Source organism: Sphaeramia orbicularis, chromosome 8 (genome assembly GCF_902148855.1).
Source record: "Sphaeramia orbicularis chromosome 8, fSphaOr1.1, whole genome shotgun sequence".
NCBI classification, from domain to species: Eukaryota; Metazoa; Chordata; class Actinopteri; order Kurtiformes; family Apogonidae; genus Sphaeramia; species Sphaeramia orbicularis.
In genome coordinates, this window is record NC_043964.1 from 27,257,261 (window position 1) to 27,274,117 (window position 16,857).

Genomic DNA, 16,857 nt, shown 5'->3' on the forward strand with positions numbered 1-16,857 from the left:
ATGTAGTGTGTCTACTCTGATCGTGTAACTCTGGCAAATATTGATTTAATTGAGAGGGGAAAGGGAGCATGTGTTTTGTCACAGGACACGATAGCAAGAGAATAATCATTCAGGATGTGTAGTGAGAGGCTGTAGTCTGGTTGCCACATGGCATTGACCGCTGACTGTGCAACCTCAACTGGTTTGTGTTCAATGACTCTTACAACTGCGATAGGCGGTCTTATGAACTAGAAGTATGTGTGTGTGTGTGTGTTTCTATTTCCTGAAATTTCATCTTCTTTCGTCCCTTCCCTGGCACTTGCTGATCACTGAGCTGTGGAGAACAGGTTGATGCAGTCACACCTGCAATTTTCTCTCTGTCTCACTTCCTCTCTTGTCACCATCACTCTCATCCCTCGTTGTTTGTCTGGTGTCCTTGTCTAGGCGACACGTCCATCCGTCCCTTCAGGCTGCCGTCTACAGATAAGACAGAGAGTTGAAGACTACCATGGCTCATTTTTCAAGAGCAGACAGCGAAATATGATGCACAGCGAAATAATTGTACTTTATCTTTCTCTTAGACAATAGGCATAGTCATAGATCTCTGCTGGTGTGTGTGTGTGACTGCTTGACTACTCAACTGCATGTGAATGGGTGTGTATTTCTCCAGGAGGAAATTTTGATCTGATTCCCAGCATTCAAAAGAACAACGAGTTGTGGGTGGGTGCTTGTTGTCTTCTCTGCCTTTTTCCCATTGCTGCTTGGCCCATATGAATCCTTATACATCCTATTATTGTATTATTCCTTGTTAAGACTCCAAACAACTGCTCAGCCTGGAGATACATTAATAGCTAAGGATGCTCAGTGGAGCAGATTAGTAATCTAAACAGGGCAAAGATTATGACCATTCAGTTTCACGCATGAAACCAGATTAGATTCAGGTGAAAGGTCTGTGTGATTATGAGATGTAGGGGGTCTTCAGTGAGGTTTCAAGGTAGGTTTGAAGGGCTGTTGTTGCTGAGCAGTACACTGACCGACTGCATCTGCCCACTGCTGTTGTAATGGCTAGCATTCAGACTCCTTGCCTCAAGCGCTGTTTCTCTTTCGTTCCCATGACAACTGGGCCTTCATTCTCCCTGCTCCGCCTCCCTGCCTTCTGCTCACTCTGGGCCGTCCACAGGGGCCTCTGCCTGGGCCTACGTTACTGTGTGAGTACATGTGCGTGCATGAGTTGTGTACATGTGTTGTAGCTGTGCACAAACCAGACTCCTTCACCCTACACGCCCACACTTCAGCAAAACAGTAGCAGCAGTTGACACCTCCACCTCCAGAGGTTCAGGAATATTTCTGTGTGTTTGTTTCTGTGTTTGTACATTTGAACCCATTTGAGCACAATGGTATGTTTGTGTGTGTCAGGTTGGGATGTTTAGATGTCAGGGAGGGAGGTGGGGTTCCCCCATCCCTGTGCTCCCCTCTCCTTTAATTCTCTAATAGGATTAATCTCCATCGCTGTCAGGGATCGGCGCCGATTAGGATGCACATGACCCGATTTTCTTAAGAGCCCATACAAGTGCACCACTGGCACCACTTAAGAACCGAGGAAATAAATAAACATGGTTTCAAAAAACACAAGCTGATCTGAGAAAATGCATAACTTTTACATGGAGCTGGCCTAGCAGTGGTAGGCATCGTGGATCCATGTCCACCTTTAATAAGCTGCTAAGTAAATAGGTATGGCAAGTCCAACACTGGCGCTCTAATGCTGCAGACCTTCACTCCTCTTGTTCTGCCCTGCTTTAGTTGGCATGAAACTGTATCAACACCACAGCAGCCCGGCCCACTTTTATAACCTGTGCTGTCTCACCAACACCTCTGATTCATTAAGCATTAAATTAGTTCAGAGAGGGCATGTTGTACAGTCTTGAGTGTAGTTCATGGTCGTAGAAGAAAAAGTAGGGTTTTAATAGAAGGCAAACAACATAACAGAAGGAGAGGTCTAAAGTAAGCCTGCCCTTTTCTCACCAACACAAACCTGGTGCTACTTCTAGGCGGGGTGCACATGCTGGTTTGAAGTCGGTTCACTTGTGAATATCATTCATCAGAACACAGCCGACAGAACCTTGTCATTGGGAATGTATTAGAGGTCAGTCAATAGTGGATTTTTAAAGGCAGATAAAAAAGCACTGGTTTGGAGCACAAAAAAGTCTCATAGCCGATTAAGCAGCTGATATCACCACTGAACATCCCCCAGCATTCTGACACTACCAATGCATTACACAAATCTGAAATTATCTTTCTTTTTATTAGAAACCAATTTACTGCTGAACTGAACATCCAAGTAAAACTGAAAGAAACCAAAATAAATAAACCAGAATCACTGAGCACAAAGTAAATAGTAAATGTGGAACTGTACATCAAACTAATCATAAAAAAATCTAAGTAAGAGCATTTTACTATTTTTGAGCCATTATTCTGCCTCAGTCTCAGTGATTTCAGTTTAGGTGCCTAACAGCAGTAACTTATGCAGATACTGATATTTGTAAAACATATTATGCTGTATACACTGATATGAGTTAATTTCCATAGAAAGAAGAAGCATGTTATCACACTGGCTGACAATTAAGTTTTAATTGTCAAAATATTACTGCTGTTGAGTCATGGCATGTAGTTTAGGATGCTTTTCAGATCCCTGCTACTTCAGTGTGATTTCTTATTATTATTAGGCAGACTATTCATTACCTTATCTTTATTTTTTTGTCATACCCATAGAGGTTCTTGGTCAAGAATGGTCTTTTGGAACCAGTTTTCCTGGTTGAGAGATGGGTCTTTGCCTGTTGAAGCACAAAAAACTGTTTCTTTACTAGATGCTATCTCTGGACGCTGGTGCAGCTGGAGGGGGAAAGGGTTTCTAAGTGACAGACTGTGGAGTCAGCACAAACCAATGTAACATTATTAATCTGTACCTACTGTAGCTCAGATTGGTCACATGGTCAGGTCCTCCCCTGGTCCAGACCCCATGGTCAAACTGGATCAGTAAGACGTCTGATCTAGTCAGGTTGTTCTAAGGGCTTTATGTGAGTTCATCTCAAACTCACCTAATGTACCTTCATTTCCTTTCTCCCCTAATACCAGCTTAAACTTCAAAGATCTCCCTGCCTGACATTCTCTTTTTTATGTATTGTCACTCTTTTTTTTCCTTGTCTTCTGGCAGAGGCTCTATCCACTCTTGGTGTGTGGAAAGGGGCTTTGCGGACTCTGTCTGTCACTGTCTATGTCTCTCTCACTCTTTCTCTCTCTCTGGGGCGAGGCTGTTAATAATGCAGGAGGATTAGCTGATTTATGTGAGCCGGAGGCGCCGAGGAAAGCTAGGGTTCCTGGGGGTGACAGTTGGGAAGAGGGGCAGAGGTGTGTGCAATGTGGAGGGCGACGGCGTACAGAAGTGGGTAGATGATGGGGCCTGGATGTGTGCCTGGCAAGCACACTGGTCGTAATCCACCCCCCACTGCCCGCAACCTCCACCCCACTCTGCATAGAGCTCTGCCAGGAGTGCTCCATGGGGACAGGGGTGATAGGAGGTGGCAGTGGACAAGGAGGAACAGGAGGGAGGGGGTCGAAAGGATTTATGCTGTAATATGTCATCAGGTTATCTCACAATACCTCCCACTTACAGACATTATGTTGCTCCTTTTTTGCATAAGTGACTGCTTTATAGAAAGTCTTGTGTCAATGTTTGTGGAGGTTAGGGATGGTCTACACTAGTATTCTATAGTTTATTGATAACACTCGAAAACAGACCTGGAAAACAAAATGACAAAGAAAACAAACTATACCAGAAATCACACAAGGAACATAAGGCTCATTGATTGTGTTGCTTTCTGCTTTCTGACCTGTGATGCTTCAGAGACTATTTTGTGTTACACACAATTTTAATTTCATTTTCATACTGATGCCATAGTGACAGAGGAAGAAGTGTGAACAGACACGTCTGATTATAAGGTGTTTTTCGAGGTACTTTGGGAACTGTTGAGGTTGGGGATTGTGGGGGGTTTCCGTCAGTCTGAGGCTATGGTGCAAGAGGTGTGCTTGTATGTGTGTAAGATTGCATGTACACACCCATTTCTACATGTGAGAAGAAAAAGTGTGTGTGTCTACATGCTCCTGTGCTTTGGTCCATGAGCCACAGGCTAGTCGGAGCAGGAGCCAGCAGCAGACTGATGGGTTTATCCCTGCTGTCAGCCCAGAGGATGTGCTCACTCACTGCCTGGCTGATTAAGACTTCCACGCCGTTGTTCTCACACTCACGGAAAAAAGATCGATTCATGTTTGGACTGATGCATGTTTAAAGAAAATCAAATCACACAGTGTTCCTTGTTAGATCAGCTCGTTGTGAGGGGCAGATAATGAATTTTTACAATGTTGCTCTTGCCTGTGTTTTTTTGCGTATCACGTATGATATGAAAGTGTGTGTGTTTGTGCGAGTATGTGCATGTGTGCTCACACCCATGCATCTTCATACATATGCATGAGACTTCACGGCAGTGTGACTTGGGGGAAATGAATGTGCGAAGAGCCAGGCACCCGGGCCCCTCGCTCAAGTGCACTGGCGGGCGCGTAATGGGAATGCAATTTAAGCAGTGGTTAATCAGTGTGTTTTCTCCAGCTTGCCCAGCAATGCATAATAGACAATCAGCCCCCAGTCACACGGGCGTTGCTACGAATGGTCAATTACTCATCATAGTCTTGTTAAACACACAGTTCAGTCAGCCAGGGACAGATTGCTCTACTGGTGCCATCATTATGGTAAAGAACAAAGCAAAGCAATGTCAGAAAAAAGCAAGGGACAGAAGCAGGGAAGCTGAGGGCTGGATATATTTCACTGGAGATTGGACATAAGAGGAAAAGAGAAATGAGGAGAGGGATGTTATAGTGAAGCAGACGGTAGAAGGAAGAGGAGCAAATGCTAAAATAGAACCAAAGAAAAGAAGAGGAATCCTGGATCATCAAAGTAATGCAGAGAGGAAAGAAGAATGAGAGAAAGAGGGACAGAGAGAAGGTGAAATGGAGCAGAGCAATAAGAGAGATTGAGGGCATGAAAGTGAGAGATGGAGAGCATAAGATAATGGAGGGAGGGAGAGAAATTGAGAAAGGGACACTAGGGAGCAGGAGCAAAAGTGTGTGAGAGCGAGAGGGAGAGAGCCTGAGAAAGTGTGTACTCAGCTGTGAGATGAGACCTCTGTCTGCCCATGGGGAGAGGTGGTGTGAGGGGAGAGACGACGAGGGGAGAGGACTGTGCTGTCAGTGAGGGGGAGGAAAGTCTCACACTCTTTCTCACTCACACACATGTACGCTCACTCATTCACCCTCTCCCAAGGGCAGCGATCAAATCTGCCTGGCTTAATGATTCAACCTAGAAGGCCAGTGGGCTCCATCCTTTTACATCTACATCTGGCTCTGATACAGTTTTTTTTTTTTTTTTGGTCATACTCATGGTCACAGTGTACAAGCACTCTAATTCTAACCATGTTTCTCTCCTTACCTTTGTTCCTGTGGGAATGTAGGCAGTGGATTGATGGGCAATTCCTCCGCCTCCTTCATGGGGACCTTTCTGGCCAGTAGTCTGGGTTCCCCCCCTTCCCACCCGTCTCACCCTTCCCGGCCGCCCTCCTCGCCTTCCTCACCGTCCTTCCGGGGCGGACCCCACTCCAGCGCCTCGCAAATCTGGTTTCCACATTCGCATGAAGGTATCTCAAATCACACATGTACACAAACACACAAGCCAACAGCCTCTATCCCTCATATGACCGCATCATCTGGATGAGGATATTCATGTCTTGGAAGTACTTGGGAGTGAGCTTAGCAGGGTGTATTGTTACTCTGATATTGTACATTTTCAGCTCATTTCCACTATAGCATGGCTTCTAATTGTCTGGCAGGAACGAGGCTCCCACCCTTTTATTTGCGCTCCAAAATAGGCCCAGGCTCAGTAAATTTGGGGTGAAGCACTGTGCCATGGTTTTTGGAAGGGGACACAGGGTCAAAAGTTCAGCCAAGGAATCTTGCGGTATTCGATTCACGTCAGCAGGAATGTCACTCAAGACTCTGTGAAGCGGCACATGCGAATGCAGCCCAGTAAAAAGTTGCAGTGATAGCAGAGCTTTCAGATGGTGTCTCCCTCACAACTTAATAGGGTGGTTCCCGCCCAGCGCTCAGTCTTGCAAAACTGTGGCCACACACACGACAGGCAAATACAAACATACTACAATACTTCACATTTCTTTTCTTTTTCTTTTTTTTTTTTCCTTATTTTTAACTTGTCTTGTCCAGCATCATAACAGCAGAATGGTAGTCTGGTTGCCTTTTGGTGCTGAACAAATGTACTTTGCCAAGCGAAACTTCATAAAGTATATGAGGCTCCCCTTGATATTCTGCTGTTTTTATTATGAGTTTTGTTGAACCACATTTCGATGCCGGATCTTACATTTTGGGGGGGGGGGGGGGCAGGAAATAAGAAGGTGGTGAAGACCCTCACAAGAAAATATGAACAATACAAACAATAACAACCATGGTGATAATTATAAATGTAACAATAACTAGAACCAGAACTGAGTAAACTGGGCAGAAGGGAAAGAAAGAATACTTCACATTTCTGATTAGACATGGACTCAAAGACACACAAGGTTAGATTACAGAATTTCATCTGCATAGGTTATATCTGGTATTCAACAGATAAAGATGACAGATAAATACAAAACCCATCAAAGATCACTGGTTTACTCCTGTCAGATTTATATTTACATGCTCATAATCTCAACATAATTACACAATGTAAAGTCCACCTAAAGCTATTGCATGAGCTACAGTCTTTGAAGTTGATGGCTTTTTGTTATTTCAGCTCTTGTGTATTTATTTAATTTCCAAGAATAGCCCAGCTGTTGTTCTGTGAGGGGACGCCAGTGGGGAGTGTGCGTTATTTGTGGTCACTGATCAGCGGCGGCCCAGTTGCATGATGTGTGGCTGGGGCTGGGATGCTGTCTGTTGCTGAGTTTGTTAAGCCATCGGATGCCTCCTAGCCACATCCTCCCCTTCCCCTCCTCTCTTGTGTCCTGGCCATCGAGGGTTGAATCAGTAGACAGCTGCTGCAGTGGTGAGAATAGGTGAAATTCTAGTCGTCTTCAAATAAACATGCAGATCGGAGGAATGGCTTTGAATCAGATGTCGGCTTTGTAAGAAACACTTTCCCTCAAACCTCATTTTGTTACCATCAGTGTTTCTTTTACCTTATAGTTTCAGGGTTTCATTGTCGAAGATTTTGTACTTGTGGAAAAGTAGAATAATATTAATAAGAGTGATGATGATAATGCCAAGCCTAATAAAAGTAATGGAGGTGATTATGACTAGGATTATTACTCAGTTGGCAATGGAGGCCATTATCTCTATTGCAGTTTAATTGCATATAACGCACTAAGAGCATGATTGAATCCAGACTGTTCATCAACCACATTCAGCTGTTCCCTCCTCAAGATAATTGCATATTGTCTTTTTCCTGTTTTGCATAAAAAGCAAGTCATCAAAATGAGCGGCACAATTACCCAGACTCTCGCCTCTTCTCTCCGGGTGTCAGCAGAACCCCACCAGCAGCAGAGCAGACGCTGACTTGTGCATGTGTGTGCGTCGGAGCATTAGTGTGTCACTTGTAACCTTAAAGATACTCTCTGGATATTTTTTTCCTGTGAGGGTGTTTTTAAAGTGGCTGCTTGAATGCAAATCCAAGCATACCAGCTCAAATTTGTATTCAAAGATTATTGTATGATCCTTGTGTGTCTGGCACATACCTGTCGAGAGGCAGAACGTCTTTGTCCCTGCTTTTCGTCTGACACATTTTCCAGTGATTAAAAGGCTAAAATCTGCCATGTATCAACAATGATTTCATTAGTCACTTGCTAACCAGTCACTTACTGTGGATAAACACTTTTGTAGTGTGTGGGCCGGAGAAGCACCTCATCACATATAATAGTATTGACTCCACCTTTTTTAAGCCAATTAAGAACAAAATATCTATGCAGTGGTGGTCACATGATTTTAATAAAGAGACTAAATAAAAAATATAATTAGAAGGAGCAAGCTTCTCCATTAGGCCGATCTATTTTTATTATGTTTAAGGTTTACATTTCTAGGATATAATACTAAGCAACAAAAACATACCTGAAAAGATTAAATGAAATCAAGTTTAGAAGTGATACAGTTTATTAGCAACAAGATCTGAATCTTGAGTGTTAATGAATGATCACGGTGTGTTTGTTTATTGCACATTTATGTATCTTTTTGTTTCTTTATCACACTACTGTTTTGTAAGATAATTTGTTTATTGACAGTCATAAATGCCATTGTGATAGTAAGGCTGTTAACGCAGATAACATCAATCAAATTACTATTCTATGGTCATGTTTGCATGTGTTTTTTCAGCAGAAAAGAAAGATGTGTCAACACCTTTAGTGTATAATTGGCTGCTTAAACATAAAACAAGCCATAAAACATACACGTATAGCTGGCAGTCACAGAATAATCACACCCTTATTGTATACTACTACTAAAAGCGCCATTTCTAATTCATCCAGTCGGGGAAAAGCTTTCATAGGTTATTTTGTGGGGTTGGGAGAGAGCGGGGGAACAATATGAACATTATTAGTGTGAGCATGGTCTTGTTGGTTTTTACAGGTTTTAGCTATGCATGTAAACCTAATTCCCATTGGGAGTATCTGTGACAAACCATTAGCTGAGCGACACAAAAAGCAAACCTATAAATAACATCAACATATCACAGTGGTGGCATTGTCTTTTAGACTAAAATTACTTTGACATAGAGAGTGAATGAATGTGATGCTTGTAAGCCAAGTCTTGTGGTGATTTTACAAAAAAGATGCCTTGTGCTGGGAGAAGGAAGGAGTATACTGTCTTACAAATGCTGAGGTATTTGTATGAGGTGACAGTGCCAAGAACTACACCATTAGTGGCTGTGAAGATGTCAGTGTGTATGATAGATTAAAGGAGACTTTTGTTTCAGATTGGATACAGAATACAGTTAAAGTTACTATACATGCCACACAGGGGATTGTCTTTTTACAGGGGAAGACACTGATGCACTGTCACATCCAGAGAAACAAAGTGAGAGGAGTTGTAGCATACGATTCTGGGTCCAAGAAGACAGGGAAAAACAGGGACAGATGTGGTGTGCTGACCATGTTAATAAATGCAATCTAAATTGTTTTTTATAACACCTGGTGAAATGGATTGGGCTCACTGAGCTTGTGAAAGATTTTTTTTCATGTTAAGAATGGTCTGAATAAACCGCATTGAATGGAAAAATTTAAAAAAAAAAAGGCAAACATACAAAAAACCCTGCAGGCTCCTCACAGGCCTGAGGCCAGCTGGCTACAGTTCAAATGACTTCTTACGTTATGCCAAAAACAATCACAGCCTCATATCTCTGTCCACACATGGACACACATGCATGCACACACACAATTGCCAGCATACACCTGTCTAATCCACTTCTGTTTGATACGCCTTTCCAAGCCTATCTTCAGTTGTCCATCTTTCCTTTTGTGAGCAGTTGTGAGCTTTTCCTTTTGTGGGATTTAAGCTGCACCCCCTACCTCTCCTGTCTTCCATACTCCTGCCTCTTTCATTCTCTCTCTCATGCCAGCCTGCATCCCTTCCTTTCAATTAGTCAAACCTGAAGAGATCCACCGCAGTACTGCCCCTCCTCCGCCAAACATCTCGTCTGCTCTTCTCCTCTCCTCCCTGTCTGTGTCTTGATGGCTCTGTCAGTTTTTCTCAATTAGCGGACCTGACAGGCAGCTCAGCCTGCTCCTCCTCTCCTCTTGGTCTTCCTCTGCCATGCTCTGTCCCTCTGAAATAGTATAGCCATTTCCTAGAAACGATATACAATGAGGCATTTAAGTTACTTTGCCTTTTGGCGAAAATGAAGTAATTGCTCGAGTTGATCTCTTTTGGTCCGAAAAAGGAAAAGATAAGAATAAGAAAAGAACCATTTTGTATTATCTCTCACTTGCCTCTAATTCTTCAGGTTTATATATTGTACTCTTAAGTGCTCTGCTATTATCAAACCCATTTTTGTCCTTCTCTCAGTCTTTTTCTTTTAACCTGTCATGCCATGAGAAGCATCTGCAGAACTTCCCATCCCTGGGATATAGCTCTGTTTGTTCTGCCTCTTGCCCCTGCTCTGCCTGTGGAAAGGAGGGCATGCGCTGTGAACTGCTCTCCGTCATTCACTTGCTGATGCAGTCTTGTTTGTGTGTGGGTGTGTGCGTGAGTGTGTTGAGGCAGCATAAGAGAGCGAGGCTGCTGTGCAGTCAGCAGACTGCACTAAGACCCTGCTCACGTCGCCTGCAGCAGCAGCAGCAGAAGCAGCAGCTTCCCTTGTCCTGGCCAGATTAATGGCTGAATGGGCTCTGCCGTGCCCAGCAGTCCCCCTCTTGCCGCCCCAGTGGAGAGCATGCTGAAACTGAGCAGGCTGGCATTATCGGGCACAGCCAGACCACGCTGTAAAAAGGGATTACGCCGTCAATCGTCATGCTCACAAACAACATGCTGCTGCAGAAAAAAAGCCCTTCTCCCAGCTTGGATAAAGACTGCCAAACAGCTCTCTGCTTTTCTGCCTTCCAAAATCACAGAAAAAATGTCTTGCTTAAACAAAGGGTCCCCCCTCCTCTCTCTGTAGATGAATTGGCATAAATGTGCATGCTTATTAATCATGACAGCAAAGAGAGACAGAGACAAAAGGGGAGCGAAGGAAAAGAGTAAGAGAGGTAGAAAAAAAGGTGCAAGAAGGAAAAAGAGGGAAAAAGTAAGGGTATGTAATTATCACCCCATTGCCCTCCTCAGAAAGCAGCACCTCCTGTGTTATTGTAAAGCTGTTTGCCCTCTCTGTGCATTTCATTAATTAAGATGGGAGGCTGCGGAGGCCGCTCTGAGACGAGGTCATTAAGCCCACCACAACACTCCTCCCTCCCTAGAGCCAGCTCACAGCACCGGCCCCATTGTTTTACCGGCAGAAAGTGAGACATTCAACACTTGGAGCTGCTGTAAAAACCACGTTGCTGTACACACAAACACATGCATACACACACAAGGCCAAATGAACTGCATCTGCGCTTTCCGGGATCAGGTCGCATGCTTGCCAACACAAATACGTCTGTCTTTCATTTAGCTTGTAGAGCCATGATTTCCTCTCTTTCTCCCCCTCCTCCTTCATTCAGTAAGTATATGAATTATGTTTGAAAGAGAGACTGGAGAGTGAGACAGGTGCAAAAGCAGGGAAAAAGAGACGTGAACCACCTGGACTCTTCTAAGTTACTCACAGGTCGCACAGATGCTTATACACTGTACAGTCCTGATGCATAGAGGACCAAACAGAGAATACATGAAGCACACTGTACTACCACATATGTGTTTCTTTTACTCTCCCACTGGTTCCTTCTTACTTAGAATACAGATACAGTTGTTAAAAATTTGTGTCAGTGTTCATTTCTGAGGGCCGTATGTACTAGAGATGAGTTGTTTGATTTATAATTAAATGCCTTTTTAATTAATACATGCATTTATTTAATTTTGTCATGATATGATAATTTGTTTAGATGGTATAGTTACAGAAGAAATGAGCTACCATGATGATGTTGTTTCATTGCCCTGAAATTGTGATGGGCTTTCATCTCCATCCATGTTTCCTCTCTGTTCAAACTTCAAAGTCCTTTATGTTTTTCAATGTCCTAAAGCAAAATGAGGTTGGGTGTAAATTCCCATTGGACTTTGTACAATAAGCTCAGGTGTTCTGGTCTCCAGGCCCAACATACAAATGACTTTTGACCCCTAATACAGGTGAGTAAAGGTCAGGTGCCCAGCTCCTTCATCTCTGTAAACAGAAGCCTCAAATCCATCTGTATTACTTCAATCAGAGATGTGCCACTGCCAGTCCTGAGGAGATAAAGAAAGAGCCATATGTTTCTAAGACAAATTTCATACATAACCGCAATCCCCAAGACTCAGCTTGTCTTGTATTGTTTGCATTCCAAACTCGGATTGGAAAGGCAAACATGACAGGCAGAGCCAGTACTTATTTGCGTATGAACGACACCAGCTGCATAGGACCTGAAGGATTATGCTGGGTTAGTCTGGATAACTGGATCTTGGTGGTTATTGTCCTGTCTTATCAATTCTCTTTCTCCCTCTCTGTGCTATCCCCCTCAGCAGCTCCAGGGTATCCTCGATTCTCAGGGAGTCTGGCCCACACTTTCCTTCCAATGAGCCACTTGGATCACCATGCCAACAGCGGTGTTCTCTACGGGCAGCACCGTTTCTATGACACCCAAAAAGGTGAGGCACTGGATGATTAAAATTTAATCAGACAGAAATAAGACATTTAAATCCAATTCATACAATATAGTATGGTGTAATTTGATTTGGGATATTGATATGAGGATGCCTTGGGACACTATGATGAAAGCTGAATAATCTAATTCTGTCATTGCCTTTTCCTTTCTTGACTAATGTCTTTACTGGCCTTTCTTCCTCTTTCCTTTAGAGAACTTCTATCTCCGAGGTCTCCCTTCTCAACCTCCTCTCATCTCAGCCAATCACAGCCTGCCACCAATGTCCAGGGCAGTGTCAGGACACTCTCAGGGGTCCTGCAGCAGAGACAGAGACTCAGGGGTGGGGACAGGTCTGCATAAGGGTCTTAAAGAAGGGTCTGTAGAGAGAGGAGTAGTATCTGTCAAAGACAAGGAGCGATCGAGTAGCAAACACGAAGCAAAGGAGCGACAGCAGCAGCAGCAGCAACAACAGCATCACAGTCACCAACCACAGCCACAGCCCACACACCATCACCATTCCCACTCACATCAGCAACACCACTATCAACAGCACCCACTGCCCTTGGAGGAGGTCAACAGTCGGGCCCTGGAAAGGCACAAATCATCACTTGCCATGGAGCACCCTCAGAGTATGGGAAAGCCCCTCAGTGCCTGTTTGCACAATGGCAAGATGCAAAACGGTGATACAGGAGCTGGGGTAGGGGCTAAGGCATCCATGTCCAGCTGTGGAGGGGAGGGCACAGGCCTTGGGGCGATGGGAGGTGGGGGAAGCAGCCAGGGCAGACATATGGGGTCTGGTGGTAGTAGTCGCTGCACCAAAGAGGGGGTAAGTGGGGAGATGAGGATCAGTGAACAACCTTCAGACTGTCTAGAAAGAGGTCAGGCGCCACTGCACCACTCTCTGTCCTACTCTGTACCCCCACCCTTACACATGGGTTCTGCTGCTGGAGGGGCACACCCTCATTCACATCCTCACACCCACACCCATACACATCCACATCCAGGGGGCTTCCACTGTCTTCAGCTTCACCCCAGCCACCCACACCACCCACATCATTCCCACCACCACCCAGACTTCTTTTGCCCACCTCCTCCAGCCCCTCTAGCCAACCCCACCTCACATGAGAGGGGGCCAGCCAATGTGGGGAGACAACCTAAAGTGACAGGACCTACATTTGTGCCATCTGTGGCAGATCTGGGGGACAAATCTGGTGGACCATTCCAGCTTGGTAACCCTGATTGCCAAGGAGTGGGTGGTGGAGGGGCTGGCAGCAATGCCAAGGACAAGGTAATAGAAAAGAATGGAGGTGGTGGGCACCATAGTAACTGGCACAGAAAACAGCAGCAGCAGCAGCAACAACAACAACCACAACAGCAGCACCCATACAGAAAAACAGAGAAGGCTCCAGACTGGATGCAGTCCCACCACCAGCATCTTCAGTCCTCACAGCTTGCTCCACCTGCTCAACAACAGCAGCCTCCACATCCCCAACAGCAGCACCAGGTTGTGCGTTCCCGTAGTGCTGAGTGCATAAACAGTGGGGTTGACATGGATGTGTTCAGATCGTCCCTGCCCCAGGGGCCCAAGACTGGACACTCTGTTCCCCATTCTGTTAACACTTCTCCTTACAGAGACTGTTCCCATCCAGGACCCCCGCCAAACTCCTCTCCACTTGGAAATAAAAGTATGAGTCAACACAATGGGGCTGGAGCAGCCCACGGCCCTGGGCCTGGAGGTAGCTGCTCCTTACAAAGAGATGGCCAGAAGGTAGCCAGGATTCGCCACCAGCAGCATGGCCGACCTGGCCCAGATGCCCCCTCTCCAGCTGAGCTGAATCAGGGGGGTAATCAGGAGTTAAAAAGAAAGATGGACATGTCCCCTTATGGTTATAACAACAGTGGGCAGCAACACCACCACCAGCAGCCCCCGGTTCCACCCTGGGCTATGAGGCCTCAACACCACATGTCAAAACCTGAAGAGGAACAGAGGAAGTCCTACATGGAGTTAGGGGGCACTGGTGCCCAACACTCACAACAGCAGCAACAGCAGCAGGCGGGAATGAGCCTGCCTCCTCCCCAGCCTCCCCCAGCACCTCCCCTCAGTCAGCAGCAACAACAGCCACAGCAGCAACCTGAGCCCCAGGGTCCGACTCAGGGGGAGAGCAGTGCCATTAAAGGCTTACTGAAGTACAGCAACCAGCAACAACCCCTGCTCCTGTCCCAGAAGAGCCCCTTTGGGGGGGGCTGGGAAGCCTTAAATCAGGTCCTGCTGGGGGGAGCTGTGCCCTACAGGGCAACAAACACACACTACCTTCCAGGAAGGGCCCAGCCAATGACAGTGAACGCTCTGATTACGGTGGACGGAGCAGGGAGATGGGAGAGGCAGGCCATGGGGAAAGTGAGGTACGGCAGCCACCAGTGGGAATTGCAGTGGCTGTTGCCAGACAAAGGGATCCACCATGTCGTTCTGCAGACAGTCATCCCAACAGCCGGCAGGGCAGGGTACACCCCTCAGTGAAAGGTAAGAAGTCGGGAGCAGAGACCAGATTTTTTCTCCCAAAGCAATTAATGACCTAGCTCTGAAGAGGATAAAGCAGGGAAAAGTCAAAAGCTGAAAATGAGAGCACTGTGAACACTTTTCTATTTATTACAGCCTTCCAAATAATAAATCTAATATAGATCCAAATAATTTGCGTTGTACCAAACTGCACAGATGTGTAGATCTACAGAAACTGTGGTACTGCACATCAGAAACATGTGACTTACATTTTCAAAGCAAACAGTAGCGAAAGTCTCCTGGGGTTTCTTCAAATTTAATATTATTTATTACTGAATAAATATTTGTATAAATAAAATAAGAAGACTAGTAAACAGTGAAGTATTTCAGTTGAGATGGCTTGAAAAAATATGAATAGAAATCTTTATAGTCGGGCAGACCAATGAAAGCTGTAGGTACTCCAAGTCTCTTGTGATTTGTGTTAGTGTGTGGAAAAATGGTGAGAGACTTGGGAATATGTTGCCACCAAGAGACATAACAGTGAAAGCAAATGGTTAAGCTAATGTTTGTCTCACAGGACCGACCCGCTCCATGTATAACTCAGATCCCACCACAGAAGAGGAGAGGAAAAGAATGAGCGGAGAACAGATAGGGCTGACATGCTTGGACAGGGAGAGAGATGCATATATCAGGTACTGCATAATACTCTGTTTAAGTCTGTATTCCAGAATCCTTCTCTGTACTTGTATTGAATAATCCTCACTTTGTCCTGATGCCAGGGATAATAAGGAAAGGGTAGAATTTGCAAGGATCCACCCCTCCAACAGCTGTCACGGAGACCTCACCTCTCATCTCATGGTCCCGGGTGGAACTTCCCTTCAGTCTGGCCAATTAGGAGATCCTGCTGCACATTCTGCTCACCATCACTGGATGCCAAGAACTGGAAGCCCATCTCTCTGGATGACAGGACATTCATATGGTAAGATAATATTATATTGCAAATTATAATGTCCAAAAAATGTATGACTGATTGGTTTCAGGAATTGATCAGTTGTTGCTATTAAAGATAGTTACTATAATCAACAAATATGCTCCAAAAAATTATGCATTGTTTCATCAACGACACATGTGAAGTTTTATTTAATGTCCTTATAGCTAAATAGCTCTAAAATGTCTTTGTGCATAATTTAGTGCCCAGGATTTTATGTAATAGGGAAAAGAGCATGACTAAATCTGTAGCATTTTTTCACTGGCAGCCATATTTCATGATCTAAAATAGCAGCATTAGGATATTTGCCATTTTTCACATAATCTAAACTGATGTCTTTTCTATAAAGCAGGTATAGGTCACACAGCCCTGCATCAGAATCTGCCCCCAGGTTTCTCGGCAGCCATGCCAGGCCCTCTGCAGCCAGTCCTGCCCCTACCCCAGGATCCCTCCGCCCAGCTGGTGGTCCTTCCCACTGAGCCGTCAGCTCATCCTGCAACACATCACCTGGGTATGCCATAACCTTGCTTTCTCCTCTCTAAAGACAGGTGTATTTATAAGGCCATGCATAATGTGTATGTACAGCCTCACACATACACATTAATCCTTCATAATCCTATAGTAGCTCAGATATTAGCCCCCACATATTCACGGTATTGAAATTACCCTATGACCTGTGTTCAATGGTTTCACCTCCCATTGATGCATCATTAACACTAAGTAATTTCAGTGGTCATATAATCTGAAGCTAACGTTAGATCACACATTGGTAATTGCGTGATGACTTCAGACAAACTTTCCTTTAATAGGCTCATTCAGAAACACACATTCACCACACAGATACAATTCTGTCACGCTTCTAGCTCCAGCTGCCCGGAATCTTGCTGTCAGTGGGTCAAAGTACTGATGCAAAGCCATATGTGCATGCAACTCTCTCACACACACACACACATACACACGTAGAGATATAGAGTACCGCAGTACAGAAAGAGGAAGTGTAATTG

General features: G+C 44.9%; 1 protein-coding gene across 1 annotated transcript in view; it reads left to right on the top strand.

Annotated features, from left to right (window-relative positions):
- The window catches only part of bahcc1a (BAH domain and coiled-coil containing 1a), a 68,797-nt gene that overhangs the window by 28,120 nt on the left and 23,820 nt on the right, over nucleotides 1-16,857 (top strand). Inside the window, 7 exon segments of the mRNA XM_030140749.1 lie at nucleotides 5,538-5,720; nucleotides 12,247-12,372; nucleotides 12,581-14,604; nucleotides 14,607-14,889; nucleotides 15,443-15,557; nucleotides 15,645-15,844; nucleotides 16,206-16,364. Coding sequence (XP_029996609.1) covers nucleotides 5,538-5,720; nucleotides 12,247-12,372; nucleotides 12,581-14,604; nucleotides 14,607-14,889; nucleotides 15,443-15,557; nucleotides 15,645-15,844; nucleotides 16,206-16,364 — 3,090 coding nt within the window.